Source organism: Pseudochaenichthys georgianus, chromosome 9 (assembly GCF_902827115.2).
Source record: "Pseudochaenichthys georgianus chromosome 9, fPseGeo1.2, whole genome shotgun sequence".
Taxonomy (NCBI): domain Eukaryota; kingdom Metazoa; phylum Chordata; class Actinopteri; order Perciformes; family Channichthyidae; genus Pseudochaenichthys; species Pseudochaenichthys georgianus.
This window is the reverse complement of record NC_047511.1, coordinates 47,965,022-47,982,210: the sequence shown is the minus strand read 5'-3', so window position 1 is coordinate 47,982,210 and position 17,189 is coordinate 47,965,022. Positions and strand designations below refer to the sequence as shown.

The window sequence follows — 17,189 nt, the reverse complement described above, 5'->3', positions numbered from 1 at the left end:
GAAGAGGGGACACATGTTGATGTAGGAGAGACATGAACAATAGATTTTGCATAGTTGATTGAAATCATGGCGGTTCTGTAGGGGGCTAACAAGGACCCCTAAAACAATGAGTTTGGACCCCCCTGTGTTCCTCTGCTATTTATATAAAATAGAATAAGGTGGACAAAGATCCAATAAATAAGAGCTAGTCCTACTCGAATAATGTGGAAATGCTGCATTGGTTACGAGTCACTGGGTCATGTTATTCATATCATTGTATTTCTTTGTGCGCTTGACTTTACACAGTGTCTTGGAACATTCCTGCCGCTCTCTATCAGCGTATACAGTATTTTAGAAATCAGAGTGGCTCTTCTGGTGTCCCTGTTTGTTATTTTGATATTCCTGTGCACACGCCTGCAGGTCACGGATCGATACAAGCGTCCCGTGAATCAGTTTCTCTCCAGGATGCATCACGCCGCTCACAGCGGGGGGGCGTCTGAGCTCCAGGGCGGTAACCTCCCTCTCGCCGCCATGTTTAAACTCATCCTGCAATTTACAAGGGAGGGTATTGATAGGTGATTTGTCAAGCTGCCATGGGGGCGTTGGTTTAGTATTCCACAGGGAGCGCCAGGGAATAACACCCTGGATCCCACTCTGCCACAAAGTGTTGGAGCTCGCCTGTCAAAATGTCACCGGTGAAATTCATCGGGGAGGAAAACATATGTCAGTGAAGGATTTTAGGATTTAGAAGTGAGAACACAGGTGATGTCCCGAGGTTCTCTGCATACCTTTTTTCAAGTTAGTAAAGTAAAAGATCCCAAGTGGGGAAGAGTTGAGTGTTCTGTTATATCTGCACAGAAACAGGCTAAAGGTGAAGTGCTCTTGGTTTAAAAAGTTCATATAAATTGATCTAGTACTCGAACAATGTGGAAATACAATGCTGCATTGGTTTTGATTCACTGGGTCGTACGACATACATGAAACATCTAAACTTTCAATAAAAAAAGCAATCCCCCTTTAAGTGTCTAAAAGACACTTCATTCATTGTTTTGGTTTCACGGCTTAAACCTCATGGACCATTTTTTGTAAAAAGTGACATTTCTGGCCTAAACAGGACAGCAGAAATAAGACTATAGCACTATCAGTAATATAATTGAATAAATATAATAAACCAAACAGAAATTAGCCTGTCAGTGTGCCAATAAGCTAGTGAACGTTAGCTAGCTTATCTGAGCTACCAATTTAACAAGTTATCCAGTGAACGTTAGCTATCTATCTACCTAGTTAGCTAGCTTATCTTGGCTACTCATTTAACAAGTTATCCAGTGAACGTTAGTTATCTATCTACCTAGTTAGCTAGCTTATCATATCTACCCATTTAACAAGTTATCCAGTGCACGTTAGCTATCTACCTAGTTAGCTAGCTTATCATAGCTACCCATTTAACAAGTTATCCAGTGAACGTTAGCTATCTACCTAGTTAGCTAGCTTATCATAGCTACCCATTAAACAAGTTATCCAGTGAATTTTAGCTATCTATCTACCTAGTTAGCTAGCTTATCATAGCTACCCATTTAACAAGTTATCTAGTGAACTTTAGCTATCTACCTAGATAGCTCACTTATCATAGCTACCCATTTAACAAGTTATCCAGTGAACGTTAGCTGTCTATCTACCTAGTTAGCTTGCTTATCTTAGCTACCCATTTAACAAGCTAGCTAGAAAATGTTAGTTATCAAACTAACTTATGCTAAATAGGTGGCTCTTGTAATGTGAATATTAATTATTATTTAACCCCTTATGGTTAGTCAAACAAATCTTTGTTTCCTACCTGATGCTCTCTGACTGGGTGTTCTTTTCCCCATAATGACTCATGACCGTGCGATTAGAAAAAGATGTGCGATTAGAAAAAGATGAGAGGCCTGTAATCTTCATCCTAAGTACACTTCAACTATGAGAGACAGAATGGGGGGAAAGAATCCAGGAAATCACATTGTAGGATTTTTAATGAATTAATTGGTAAATTCCTCGGTAAAATAAGTATTTGGTCACCTACAAACAAACAAGATGTCTGGCTCTCACAGACCTGTAACTTCTTCTTTAAGAGCCTCCTCTGTCCTCCACTTGTTAACTGTATTAATGGCACCTGTTTGAACTCGTTATCAGTATAAAAGACACCTGTCCACAACCTCAAACAGTCACACTCCAAACTCCACTATGGCCAAGACCAAAGAGCTGTCAAAGGACACCAGAAACACTTGGTGGCTGACTAAATACTTTTTTGCCCCACTCAATCAATGTTTATTTATATAGCCCAATATCACAAATGTTACATTTGTCTCAGTGGTCTTCACAGTGTGTACAGAATATCAGTATGACAATACGACACCCTCTGTCCTTAGACCCTCACATCGTACAAGGAAAAACTTCCGAAGAAAACCCAGTTTAATGCCATCTGCTGAAAAGAAGAGGTATCGCTCTGTTGGCGTTGGTTAGACAACAAAGACAGAGTGAAGCCCTCATTTCATAAACAATCTTTGAGTACAGACACCGTCCTGCAGAGAGCACACAACCCAACAGCACGTTGTTGGTCCAGCATCACTTTACAAAACGTTTGCATTAAGACACTAAGACTAGCTGGTCCCTTGCAAAGGTGAGTCCACCTTAAATGAGCAGTGGGTGATCAGCAGGTGAAAGGCAGGACACGGGAACTTGGTCCTGAGGAGATGTAACAATTATTAAACGAGAAATAGCCTAATCAAGGGGTCAAAAAAATGAACATTTGTGATTATTAGTGAATCGCTTGCAGGTGGGTGAAATCAGGCTTAAGGAGTAACGTATTACATGTAGTGGCATTAGGTCATCAGGACACAAAATAGACAAAAGTATTCCCTTACAGTTACAGAAGCAGCTGAAGACCAACGCACTTGTGTCTTTTGAAACGATTATACCATTTTAATCTTTTGTCACAAACATTGCAGCTCTATTTTTCCTCTCCTGTGTGGACTCTCATGTGTTTCTTTAAACTTTCACTATGTGAAAAAGCTTTCTTACAGACTGAGCAGCTGAATGGTTTCTCTCCTGTGTGGACTCTCATGTGTTTCTTTAAACTTTCACTATGTGAAAAAGCTTTCTTACAGACTGTACAGCTGAATGGTTTCTCTCCTGTGTGAACTCTCATGTGTGACTTTAAACTTCCACTCTGTGAAAAAGCTTTCTTACAGACTGAGCAGCTGAATGATTTCTCTCCTGTGTGGACTCTCATGTGTTTCTTTAAACTTTCACTATGTGAAAAAGCTTTCTTACAGACTGTACAGCTGAATGGTTTCTCTCCTGTGTGGACTCTCATGTGTGTCTTTAAACTTTCACTCCGTGCAAAAGCTTTCTTACAGACTGAGCAGATGAATGGTTTCTCTCTTGTGTGGACTCTCATGTGTTTCTTTAAACTTCCACTATGTAAAAAAGCTTTCTTACAGACTGTACAGCTGAATGGTTTCTCTCCTGTATGAATTCTCATGTGTTCCTTTAAATGTCCTCTCTGTGAAAAAGCTTTCTCACAAACTGAGCAGCTGAATGGTTTCTCTCTTGTGTGGACTCTCATGTGTTTCTTTAAACTTCCACTCCGTGCAAAAGCTTTCTTACAGACTGTACAGCTGAATGGTTTCTCTCCTGTGTGGATTCTCTCGTGTGTCTTTAAATGTCCTCTCTGTGAAAAAGCTTTCTCACAAACTGAGCAGCTGAATGGTTTATTTTCAGCACTACGTCGTGGATCACTGACAGATTCATGTCTAATTTCTAATGAGTTTGAGCCTGAGGCAGGTTCTCTGGTCTCCTTCCAATCGGCACTGTCTTTAGTGTCAGGTTCAGAAGAGTCTCCAGTGTCAGTTTCAGAAGAGTCTCCAGTGTGGTCCTCCGTCTCAGGTTGTAAACTGCTCTCTGGATCTGAGTTCCTGGCTGGTTCTGGTCCTCCACAGTCATCTCCATCAGCTTCTGTTTCCAGGTGTTCAGTTTGTCTTTGATGAGGCAGAGAGGACTGAGGTTTCTCTTCATCATCTTCACTCTTCACAGGGACAGGAGTGAAGATGAACTCAATGATATCAGCCTCCTCCAGCCCTTGAAGCTGCTCTCCCTCCGTACTGATCCTGAGTTCCTCCTGTTCCTGCTTAATGTGTGGGGGGGGCTCTGGGTCCTCCTGGTCCAGACTGGAGCTCCACTCCTGCTGGTCAGGGAGAAGCTCTTCTTTAACCACCACCAGCTGCTGGACATCTGCAGGAAACAGGAAACAGAGTCAGAACAAACTGCTAGCATTTAAAAATATCATCACCATTACAATGGGAGACATTTTGCAGCCCTAATTAATGCCTTTGTTTTTATATGTTCACATTATCTTTCTTAGTCACACCTATTGTGTATTTCTGTTGGCTCAAGTCACCTCATGTAGCCCAGCCAGGGTGGGAATTTCCTGTGCCCTGTGAAAAAAAATGCAATTCACGGCCAAAGTGGCCTTTGTGCCCCTGTCAAAAATTCCAGTGTAAATAACGCCAGTGAAGTTAAGACTAGTGCGCACAGTAGTAGTCCCGTGCCTGTGGATCAGAGCGATTGCTCTGCTGTGATTGTTCCGTCAGACATGCCGTGTAAACAACGCGAGTGAAGTCATATTAGTGCGCGCAGTCAGACATGCCTGTAGGTGCCCGACAGCCTCCTCCTCAGCCGCGGGAGCAAGAGAAGCACAGGTAAGCAATCGGACCAAGCTGTTTTGATATGATGTGGTAGTATTTTAAAGGAATGAACATTTACGTGTTTATAGAAAGTACTATTGATAGGTAATTACCATTGTATTAGCCTATTTAAAGTCGACTCGTTAGTTCATTTTGTCATGAAAACTAGCGATAGCTAGCTAGCTAGTTTGGATAGCCCTAACGTCTTCCCTTCAAGGGGTCTACATCTAGTGTTGCTTCTACAAGCTAGCAGATAGCTGTCACCTTTGAATCTAGTATTTTTCTTGCCAAGCGGTTTTGATATAATACATGACTGACTTATGTGGTTTATGGCTGAACTTAACGTATACGTTTAAGAAACACTATTGCTATTCATTCAGCCATTTGTAAAACGACTGGCGTTGACGTTAGTGCTACACTTTTCCGTCATGTTGATTGACTAGCGATAGCTGGTGAGCTATCATCACTAGTTAGGAGGATACGTCTCTCTTTGAAGGAATTGTAGGGGTTACTTTTGGAATCCTTCTCATATGATTTTCTGGGCTTTTTGAACTAAAATTCTGACATTTCTGTGAGATGATGCATAATGTTTCAGTTTATCCCATAGTTAAGTTGTGGGTTTTTGCTGGCATCATGTGGGTGATTCAAACTCTGAAATAGCAGCTTGATTCACACTTGATCAAATGTAAAACAGCACTGATGTAATCCAAGTATTTAGAATACGGTAATTAGATGGAGTAATGTAACGGAATATGTCACAAATGACATTTTAGAGCATGTATTCTGTATTCTGCAACTGAATACATTTTAAAAGTACAACCAGTAAAACCAGCGTAATTTAACCAAACGGCCTTTGTGCCCTGTCATGTGGCCATTGTGCCCTTGAAAAAAAATGTGAACGGGAAGGCCAAATGGCCTTGCCCCTAAAATGACGAAATTCCAAGCCTGAGCCCAGCCCCTTTCCACTTCCAGTTAAAAATGAAAAAGGGTTGTTTTTTCTTCTGGCGTAGCTGCAATGTAAACAAGGAATTGTATTTGGGATTAACGACTGAAGAAATCGCTGCATGTCTTCGGATTACATCTCTGGACTTGAGGGGTGTGCTCTAGGTCGTTACCATCGTAAACTAGAGCTGTGTGGGTTGTCGGATTGCCCTTACAGACTGCCTGCAGATGTATGGAAAAACGACCCTCGAAAGTGGCCTTTGGTCGATTTTGGCAGCATCTACGTCTATCTTCTGGAAACACCAGGTGAATACCCCACTTGTCACAATAATATTATCATGCCATTGCATATATGTGGTATTTTAGAGTTGACTAGATATTGATTAAGGCAATAGACCAGGGGTGGCCAACCCGCGGCTCTCGAGCCGCATGCGGCTCTTTGCCTAGTTTCATGCGGCTCTTCAGTTCATATCGAATTTTATATGTGTGAGTTTGGGGGAGAGACACTGACTCCTGACTAGTGTTGCACGGTGTACCGATACTTGAAAGGTATACCGCGATACTCTGCCGTTAAAAACGTTACGATTCCTCTGTTTCATTCGTATCGGTACTTTAAGAATGACGGGGGAAAGTACTCCGGTGAGAAAGCGCCGTTTTAATAAGAGCCGTGTGTGTTCAGCGCTCTGCTTCCACTCCCTGCACTGCAACCGTGCCTGCAGTCCCGCCCCTCTCAAGCACGCTCTATGTGCCTCCCCTCTCTCGTACACGCGCTAGCTGCCAGAGCATGTGAGAAAACGAGAAGCATGGCTGCAAGTGGGAGTGCAACTGCCGCTGCGCCTCGGCTTGTTGACAAAAAAGACGCCAGAAGCGAAATTTGGAAGTATTTTAGCTATATCTCTGACAGTGAGGGCAAGCCTACGGACACCACGAGGCCTGTCTGTAAGAAATGTATTAATTTGATTTAATACGAATTCTTGTCATTTATTTTATTTATTGTTCTCATTGTTTAAAAGTTTGTGTTATGGTTATGGTTATGGTGTGAAATAAAGCACAATAATTACATTTAAGACTGTTTCCCTCTTTTTAAGAAAAGTATCGAAAAATAATCGGAATCGCAATTCTTGACTTGGTATCGAAACCAAAATGTTGGTATCGTTCGTGACAACACTACTCCTGACAGTTAAACCTGATATTTAGTAGGTCTGTTAAGTATTGAATGCTGATAATTCTGACGTAATTTGGCCGGTCAAAGTTGTTTGGGCTCGGATAAAATCGCTCCGTTACTTTCGTCCCGTGTTACTTTCGTCCCGGCTCTCCCTACGTGTGTATGTGTGGTGTCAGGTGTCAGTATGAGAGGATGACAGCGCGTCTAATTTTGATGTGGCCCAAGAGCCAATCACAATAATACCTGCGATGCAGTGCACCAATCACCTTTGAGGGGGGGGGACCTATCGTTGATTAAACACTATCCAGTGTTTTCCCTACCATTGTCTTGGAGGGGCGCTGCGCCCCGCCAACGGAGCCCCGCGCCCCCCCTGAAATTCAAGGTGTTCAAATATATATATATTATTTTATTTTTTAAAATATATATGTAGCACTAAATTGCAAATAAATTATGACTACTGTCACTTTTCACATTGAACATGTGCTCTTTTATTAAATAAACTAAACGCTTTCATTTTAAGTTGTGAGTTTAGTGTTTTTGACCCGAAGAAACACTGATGCATTAATCAACAACAATAATCCACAGCTCCTCTCTCTGCTCCAGAGGATTTAAAAAATATATATCCCAATGCCACAAAAATGCATCAGTGACGTGGTTGAAATCTTGTCTCCAGAAAACAAAAAACTGAAATAAGCGGTATCAGTGACTGTGTTTGATGTGGCTCTTTGCAGTAACAGAGAACAAATGTGGCTCTTAACCTCTGACTGGTTGGCCACCCCTGCAATAGACTATGATATTCAGTACGGGAAGCTTAGCAACACCAAGACTGTTACAGGATTTTTATTTTGGAAAGTATTTTTTCTTACTTCTCACCTTTTTTATTATATTTTATTATATCATAACTTAGTACTTTTTTCTTAACATAGGTAACATTAAGCTGTCTGTCTAGTCAGAATCAGAAAATTATACGTTCAGGGTAATCAACAGTTAAAAATATACTGTTCAAATTATTATTTGTTTTAAAGGATCTTTTCAAAGTCAATGAATAATCGTATTTAATAATCGTGATATCAATTATTGACCCAAATAATCGTGATTATGATTTTCGCCATAGTCGCACAGCCCTAATACAAAATATAACATGGTCAACTCTAAATGTAAGCATGTGAACTAGCAACCACACCGACAAATGCATTCCTTGTATACAATCCCACCCCCAAGGTTAGTCAAAATTGCACATACCCCAACTATCTTATCTGCACTTGATTTGTCTACCTGATCTGCCTCGTCCTTCAGAGATTTAATATTTTGAATCGGCAAAGTGCCTTGCAAAATAACAAAACGGTTTTTCATTAGGCCAATCACACGCTCAATATTAATTCTAACCGATGACAATTTCCTAGAGGATTCAAGGTCTTTGGCTGGTAATTGACTCTGCCCTTTAGTGAATACTGGTGTGAGCAGCTCTACACCAGCAATACCCGCAAACTCTTCCTTCATCATAAACCCCCTATCCGCTAGAACTTGGTCACCCGGGTGATGGTCACATTTAGTCAAGAATCCGCTTTGATGTACTATTTCCACATCGCTCACCCTCCCACCCCAGGCATCAGACAGAAAACAAATGGCACCAAGTGGGTTACATCCAATAAGAAACGTCATAGTGGTGTGACGCTTATAATTTGACCAGACTTGGGCACGAGCTTTAAGGTTCTCTGGAGATTCAATGAACACTTCAAAACAATCTATGATACGAGTCAGTCTAGGTACAGAGCCTTGAATGCAGGTGGCATATTAGAAAAGATGCGCTCCCTCTCTGGCCAACTAACAACACGCTTCAGTTTCACAAAGGCTACATCCATCCACTTCCAAAAATGATCTATGAGCGTGCTCTGAGGGATGCCTACCTGGTCTGCCAAATAATCAAACTTCATGCCATGGTTCAACTTAACTATCATATAAAAAAACTGATCAATGTAGGGGATGGATGGGGTACCTTTGCATGTCATCGAAACTAGCAAGAGTTGAAAAGTGGATAGAAAAATGGGCCAAGTTAGTCCGGTAATACTGACACTTCTCATTGTTGTCAGCAACAGTGTTCGAAGACAGCCGGAGAGAGTTGAGGGTGGCCCTAGCATGGTCCCTCTCAGCAAGAGCAGCATCTCTTTCCGCCCTGAGTGCAGAGATCTCATCAAAGAGCATCTGTTGAGACACGGAAGGTGGAGACACTGAACTGGTCGACGGTTGAGGCGAATCAGGAGTAGGTTGATGCTGTGGAGGTTCGGAGGCCACTCTGCACTTCTTTGTTGAGGGCCCATTTTCTTTGCCAAGCATCTTCTTGCCATGACGAGACATAGCATTCCAGAACCTAATACACACAAACATTACATATACCAGGGGTTAGGGCTAGGGATGTAACGATATACCAAATATCGCGGTAAATAAATGTCCCAATACCGTCATGAGACTGACAAAATCTACCGCGATTTAAAAAAAAAAAATTTCAATATTATTTTTTAAAAACACTTTTCTTTTATTTAATCCTTTATTGAATCAGACGGTCCCATTGAGATCATCGATCTCTTTTTCAAGAGAGACCTGTCCAACATGGCAGCAAGTAGGTTACAACATGAACATAAAACAACAGAACACAAAAGGACATGGTATTTACAGGGCTACATGTACACACCTAGAGACACTGACAAGTACCAACAGTATATTTATGTCTCTGTCAATAAGCCTCACCTTCTTGGCAACAACTGTATTGTTCTTGAAGTGGTGGAGAGACAATGCACAGTTTGACCCACTGCTGTAACCCATGGCCAAAGCATATCTCTCCGTCCTACTGAGGTGGCGTTAGACTTTTTCGCTGTCCGTCATTTTGACAGACAGGATCGTAAAATATCTGTCATAATCCCTTATTACCCGTCGGGTCTGAACAGAGAGAGAGAGCACGCTCGTGAACTGTCAATGGGGGGGGCGGTGTTATGCCGTGTGTGCATGCACCTCGCGGGAGCGCGCACAGCGTAAAGCAAAACCTCCCAGACATGTATTTATCTGTACACAAAGTACGGTTTGGAAACTATATCATTTCCTTTTGGAGGGCATGCATACCACGGCATAACACCAGAGCCTCGCTGCGGGGAAACGTTGGCGCTGTTCCGAGTTTGTTCTAATCTGACAAAATGACAGACTGCTTTCAGATTTTTCCGTCATTGTTCAATAAAATATTCGGTTAACGCGACCACTGCTGTCCCAGCAACATCAGTACCAAGCGAGAGTTTTTTCCAGAGCAGGGGATATTGTAAATACCCACCCCAGCTTATAAATACCTGGAAATGTGGACATTCTGATATTCCTAAAAACCTGTCTGATGATGCTGAGTGAGTGACTTAGTGAGTTTGAGTTGAGTTACTTGAAAAACTAAAGTGAAATTTGATTTTTTTTATTGCAGGGTCTGATTATTAAATGTCCTTGTTTATTTGTGAGATGCAGTGGCACAAAGAAAATGCCTACTTTGTTTGGTAGTACTATAGGTACAAAAACACTGGTTTTCTTGTTCCAGTCTGTTACTGTCACTTTGTTTTTGACACTTTAAAATACTGCTATCCTACTAACATGCTGTACAAATCAGATTTATTATGTAATAAAGACACATTTTCCAAGTAAAAAAAATGTTTATTAAAAAGAAAAAATGTATATTCTATATCGCGTTAAATACCGTACCGTGTTTGTTATCGCGATATTATCATACAGTGAGTTTTTTTTATCGTTACATCCCTAGTTAGGGCTGTGCGATTATGGCAAAAATCATAATCACGATTATTTGGGTCAATAACTGATATCACGATTATTAAATACGATTATACATTGACTTGAAAAAATCCATTTATTGAACTTTAAAACAAATACAAATAATAATTTGAACAGTATCTTTGTAACTGTTGTTTACCCTGAACTTATAAAACCAATACAAACATAAATTAAATGATACATTTATATTAGGGCTGTCAGTCGATTAAAATAGTTAATCGCACATTTTGTATCTGTTCTAAATGTACCTTAGAGGAATATTTTTAAGTTTTTAATACTCTTATCAACATATGAGCGGATAAATATGCTTTATGCTAATGTTTATTATCATTTGAACAATGACAAATATCCTCATGAATATTAAACAACAACCTCTGAACATTACAAATATTCGCCTCAATTCAACCTGGAACCTCTCTCATACAATAATACAATACAAATTGTTTGTGTGTGTCAGGGTTTCCGCTAGGATTTTTTCTCGCCGGTCAAATGTCCGGTCAGAATTTATTTTACCGGACAAATTTGAAACTTACCGGTCATATTTCAATAATAATAATAAGAGTTGTGTAGCAGAGTTTCCGTTAGCAGGTAATTACCGGACTATGAGCAGATATGCTTCAGTTTAAAACTCAGTTCACGGGGCTCATTTTTATATTGCTTCAGTTTATAATCGTAATAGATCGAAAAATTCAGATTCATTTTTCAATAAATTATTCCACAAACAACAAAATTATTACATTCAAACAAACTACTTGTAGTAGATAACGTACATTATTTAAAAGTTAACATTACATTTGAATAATAACACGGGACTCGGATCCTCTCTTTTCCCCTCTCTCTCTCTCCTGACAGCCCGTCAGTTTCTAATGCAGCTCCTGCAGCTCGCTAAACAGAGGGCGGGGCTTCGGGTGATTATGCAGATCTGCGTGTCTCGGTCAGACTCAGCAGCTGATCTGATCTCTCTCTAGCGTTCGGTTAAACTTCTCTCGCGTTTATGTCCATATCGATCAGATCCAGCTCTCCTGATCGGCCTTTATAGAGAGCACCGAGCAAACTATTAAGAGTGAATATCGGCCGATAATGACCGGCGGCCGATCGATCGGAGCCTCCCTAATTATTACCAGACATTGTGACCGGCAGGTTTTCAATTTACCGGTTTTTAATAAATGTTACCAGCTAAAAACCGGTAATTACCGGCTAATGGAAACCCTGGTGTGTGTGTGTGTGTGTAGGATGTGTGGGGGGTGTGTGTGTGTGTGTGTGTGTGTGTGTGTGTGTGTGTGTGTGTTCGTTGGAGCTAAGTGCAACTCAAGGCATATGCTCGAACGGGAGCTGCAATCATGTTGCGCACTATATATCCGTGCTGAGTTCTCGTACAATGTCCCACTGTCTGGCTTCCTGCATAAAGTCAAGTGCTCGGCGCAGTTGTGTGGATAGAGCGCTCCTCTGTTTTCATTGAAACAGCTCCTTATATCCGTTAGCGCAGCTAGCTAGCACCAGATGCTAACAACAACAATGCATGTAAGGTCTCTCTCTCTCTCTCTCTCGCTCGGGCCACACATACACACACCCTCCCGGTCCTCCTGATGGCCAGTCGGTGCCTGCCGGTGAGCGTGGAAGTGTGGTCTGCCACAAGCGGGCAGCAGGAGCAGGGCTGTCAGCAGCATCAGTTTGAAGATGGTATTTTAAAGTCGATGCGCTCTGAAACTACGGGGCGGCCGAGGAAAAAAAATACACATGCGTTAATCGCGTTAAAATAATTAGTGGCGATAAAAAGAAATTGCGTTAACGCGTTAAATTGACAGCCCTGATTTATATATATCATTTATATTAAAATACGATTAATTGCACAGCCCTACCAGGGGTGATAACTAACACCTACCCACAGCTGGTATGTTATTGTAAAATTGTACTTCACATCTATCACAACAGTATTACAGTGTTCGATTTAGGCCAGGCATATCATCAGTATATACATGAATTTTCGCAAACCTTCTCAGTTTCTGGCACTCGTCAGCTGTTGGTAGTTTCCCAGGCGTACCAAATTTGGTCGGGATGTAATCTGGATGGCCGGGCTCCTTGGAAGGCTGCCCTGAAAAACAGATCAGAGAACTTGGAGTCATGCATGTCAGCGTGCCTCCTCCAGTCTAAAGTAAGATCAGTGTCATCAGGGAGGTGCTATATACAGATATATCACCTCCCTGATGTCATCAATGAGGTGCTACACATTCCCTGATCCTAGTATCCCCGACAGCTAACTCAAGTATTATAATTTATTGATTGATACATTTATTTCGAACAAGTTGAATAAATAATTTACAAATCAGAACAAATGTTGTAGTGCATAGTCATGCAAGAGAAATTAAAACAATACAAAAAATTTCATTTACAACAATGCATTTGCAACATCAACAGTGCCATGTCTCGTGTTCGAAAAGGAGTGAGAAGAAGTATAACTTATTTAATCTCACCCCCTTGTCCCTAAATGATTTATTTATAATCTATGATCTGCAATAATTATCATTATTATTCTTGTCATTATCATTATTGATCTGCTTTACCTGTTGATTGATATATATATATATACATATACACACACATATACCAGGGTTGCCAACTTTGGGTACCTGACTGGAGTGAGATTTTGATATCATGGGTTTAATTACACATATGCGCACGCAATGACTGCTATCGTGCCAGCAGCGGGACCTTAGCATATACAATATATACAAATACACAAAATTGGACACAGACTATAAAGGGCACAAAGTTTCATTCACTAATGAAAGTCAAACACATGTTTGTTTCCACTATTTTATTGTGTGCCTGATAAGCAATTAATTGACTTATCGTACGATAAATAAAAATGTACTCGATAAATTGCCATTTCCATGAGGATGTGACTAGCCGTTTGAAATGATGTACTTGAATTATTATTATATATTATCATTATGTCAGGGGTCTATAATGGTCATACAACAGTGCCGACAATATTATTGTTTATCGCAATAATTTCCGGGAAAATGTATCCAACCAAATTAATTATCATGAGAGGCCTATACATGAAACACACACACAAACAAATCTACAGACTTACTCCAAACTGCCAAACATATTAATTAACACACTCTACACTGTGAAGACCACTGAGACAAATGTAACATTTGTGATATTGGGCTATATAAATAAACATTGATTGATTGATTGATATTTTGGCCTAGTAGAACAATAAGCAGCAGACTTTTACTTTTTTATCATTTCTACTGGATCTTAGATCTACGCTTGCGCAATAAGCGTAGTTGCGAGAGAGTATTTTTGTTGGGTAATCTATGGTAGGGCTAACCCTTGACAGTGAAACGCCACGCGTGAAGTTTAGATTATTTCCCGTCTCAATCCAAATTGAACTGTATGAAATAAAAAGGCACATTTGTCTTGTAGTAAATAAAAAGGGCGACCTGGAGCCAATCCTGAAATGTCCCCACAGGTGAAAGAGTTGACATGCTGAAAGCCCAACCCCTGCAGGGGGTCTGGGGGGATTCTCCCCCAGGTGATTTTTTGAAATACTAACATAAAATACACATTCTGGTTCTCTCTTGAGAAGAAAAATAAATACATCTATTACTACACGACATATTTAAAAAAAAATGAATGCCATTTTAGTTTTTTGTTACTTTGTTCTGAAAGCTGAACCTGCTGCTCCTCACAGAGAGAAGAGGGAAGAGGCTGTGCATTACTTTACATTGTGGATAAGGGTGGATAGCCCTCATTGTTCTGTGTGTCAAAATGAAAGACAGCCCGGCACACACCTATCAATCATCAAACCGTGGGGTCTTATTTCATTACGTGTTGCTTTCTATCAACACGTAATGTTGTATCAACGTATAGAGATGTACTCAGGGCCGCCTTAATGCACGGGCTGACCTGGGCTGAAGCCCAGGGGCCTACGGAGATCAGGGGCCTATCATTTGCCAATACAAAAGTTTAAAAAAAAAAAATTATTGAATTTTTTTTTTTTTATATTTCGGATGTTTTTAAAAAACATTTAAATAAACAAAGTCTTGGCTTTCAGAATATGAAACTTTTATTTCCAAAATCACACGATAAATACATTTTTGAAGCTTGTAAAGGGAAGATGACAGCTCTCACTCGCCACTCACTCCCCCTCCCTCCGGCTGACATTAAGAATGTAAGGCGTTTAGTAATCATAGATAACACGGCAGGGTCCGTTACAGTTTGTTTTCATCTGATTTCAAATAAACAAAGTCTTGGCTTTCAGAATATTAAAATTGTTTCGGCAAATTCAGATGATAAATACAACTTTGAAGCTTCGGCATAATTACAAGCGGAGAACGGAGTAACTTGACGTCACAGCAGGCAGAACAACAGCCTGTGTTTCTCGTTTCGAGTGTTTTCCAACACAATACACACAAACGCAAAAATACACAAACACACACACTCGCGAGCTTCCCCCAGATCAGTAATCCAAACGAAAATATCTTCCCTCCGTAGTATTTTCATCATTTGCTCCGCTAATCAATCAAATCGATGGATTCCAGATATTTTTCTCAAACAAGATGACTCCGAAACAGTCAGTGGGCACCACTTAACAGCCATCAGAATGAGAATATGTTTCACATGTGACTTATTCAAATTGCGAGTGATTGAGTGACAGATGAAGGTTGTTTAGGAGAAAAAGTTTGAGAAGAGAAAGTTTGAGAGTGGCGCTCGGGAAAGGAAATTCTTGAGGGAAAAGGAGTTTCGAGACAAGCAGCTATTACAAAAAATGCTGAAGCTTCCAGGTTATTTTAAACCTGTAGGCCGGGATGAGGAGGAAGGACAGATGAGTTCTGTACCGAGCAGTAGCGGTGCCGGCCGCGGGGCCTCGGAGCCAAGTAGGCCGTCTGGTTCTGATAGCGATGGAGTAGCGGGAGAGGAAAAACAGACAGGAGGGACATTATCTGTTGGAGGAGATGGAGAGGACGACGAGGACTTGCTACATGGAGGGGAGCCAACAGCAACCGGACAAATACATGAGGGAGGCCCGATACATCACGCATCTGGAGGAGAGGACCAGGCGCGCGTGGAGCAGAGTGGAGAAGTGCGATCACAGAGCCTGCCGAGGCTATAAATGACTTTCATTTGTTGTTTAAATAGGGGGACTACAAAACCTATCAGCCCCAGGGCCTGATGGCAGGTTAAGGCGGGCCTGGATGTACTACAGCAAAAGTATTCTCCGTGGGGACTTCCTGCAACAACACCACGCAGTTATCTTGATTCTGATTGGCCAGAAGACATTATCAAAGATGTTCTATTGAGAAGAAGATCACTAGCCTACCTGACAAAAGTTTTCAAAACCGTTTCTAGTCTTCGGTATTCTTGTTTTTTGGCGTGAGAATAGTTTGGGCAGCGTGAGAGCGTGAAAGCGTGTGTCACACGCCAGATGCGTGAGAGTTGGCAACCCTGACATATACACACATACACTGACATATTGATCTGCTTTACCTGTTGATTGATATATACATATACTAACATACACATACATATGTACACATACATATGCACACCTACATACTCACAAATAAACACATAGTCAAACACCTTCCCTATCCCTGTACCTCGAGAAAATAATTTCTCTGTATTTCCTCTTGAACTGGTTAATGTCCGGACATCGCTTTAGCTCCACATTCACACATTAATGACTTGTCATAGCTGGTGTGTGGCTCAGTTTACTCTGTGAAAGATGGACAAGCAGCAGAGAGTATATACATTGTCATTGGTAGATAGGAACTACAATGTTGGGGCTGACTAGACCAACCATGATGCTATGCTACCATGCTATGATTCTGCTGTAGAGGAAGGTAAACAGTAGTTTGGTCCAGTCCGGGCTAGGGGCGGACATCAGATTAATCATAAACATAGTAGTTGTTCTGAAATACAACTTCAACTTACCAGAAATGAAGTGTGCCGAGCAGATGTACACATATTGCACGGTGTCCTTGGGTTTCCACGGCTTGTGAGTGATGGCATCGACGCGAGCGCAAGCTCTCGCCCACTGGGCCCTCCGTCCTGGCTGTTTTTCGTGACTGGGGAACTTGAAGAAAGAAAACTTGGATTTTCCATCACTATCTATCATCGAATGATGATTTCTACAAGTCCCAGCACTACACCACTTCACCATCTTCAAATTATTGTATCTAACAAGTAAGTAACACGGCTAAACCCTCTGCCTGCTTAGACCTCCCGTAAAATGGCGGATACCGGATGTACGGTGTGGCCTTCTTCTTCTTCTTTAGTGTTTATTGGCGGTTGGCAAACCAACTTGTAGGTGCATTACCGCCACCAACTGGACTGGAGTGTGAACAAGAGACTATGCAGAAAACAATAACCAAAACAAACAAAACAAAGAACCAAAACTCTAGATTATTTTTAAATTTATAAATTTCTCTTAGAAACGTAATAATCTCTCAATATATATTGCCTGATTTTTTTCCCTAACAGCCCTGATAGCGACAAGTCATGGAATGTTGCTTTCTTGAGTGTCTGGAAAAGCACATTTCTCTGAGTACTATATT

General features: G+C 41.0%; 1 protein-coding gene across 2 annotated transcripts; it reads right to left on the bottom strand.

Moving 5' to 3' along the window:
- Positions 1-2,253: 2,253 nt before the first annotated feature.
- Positions 2,254-16,865, bottom strand: LOC117452246 (zinc finger protein 70-like). 2 transcript variants are annotated; one of them, XM_071204452.1, is made up of 4 exons: positions 16,567-16,865; positions 12,610-12,709; positions 8,877-9,172; positions 2,254-4,245 (listed from the first exon to the last, which is right to left on the bottom strand). In XM_071204452.1, the coding sequence occupies exons 1-4, from the start codon at positions 16,793-16,795 to the stop codon at positions 2,963-2,965; spliced, it is 1,908 nt and encodes a 635-aa protein (XP_071060553.1). In that variant the 5' UTR covers positions 16,796-16,865; the 3' UTR covers positions 2,254-2,962. The 2 variants fall into 2 exon arrangements, with proteins under 2 accessions (XP_071060553.1, XP_033946644.2); XM_034090753.2 differs by having other exon boundaries at positions 12,610-12,704; positions 16,567-16,643.
- Between the last annotated feature and the right edge of the window lie 324 nt (positions 16,866-17,189).

Excerpts from the sequence above, each read along its gene's own strand:
- LOC117452246 (XM_071204452.1), bottom strand. The coding sequence starts at position 16,795 with ATGGTGAAGTGGTGTAGTGCTGGGACTTGTAGAAATCATCATTCGATG. Across the intron at positions 9,173-12,609 it reads GAGTGCCAGAAACTGAGAAG|GTTCTGGAATGCTATGTCTC; the intron begins GTTTGCGAAAAT and ends TGTGTGTATTAG. Across the intron at positions 4,246-8,876 it reads TGCTGACAACAATGAGAAGT|ATGTCCAGCAGCTGGTGGTG; the intron begins GTCAGTATTACC and ends TGTTTCCTGCAG.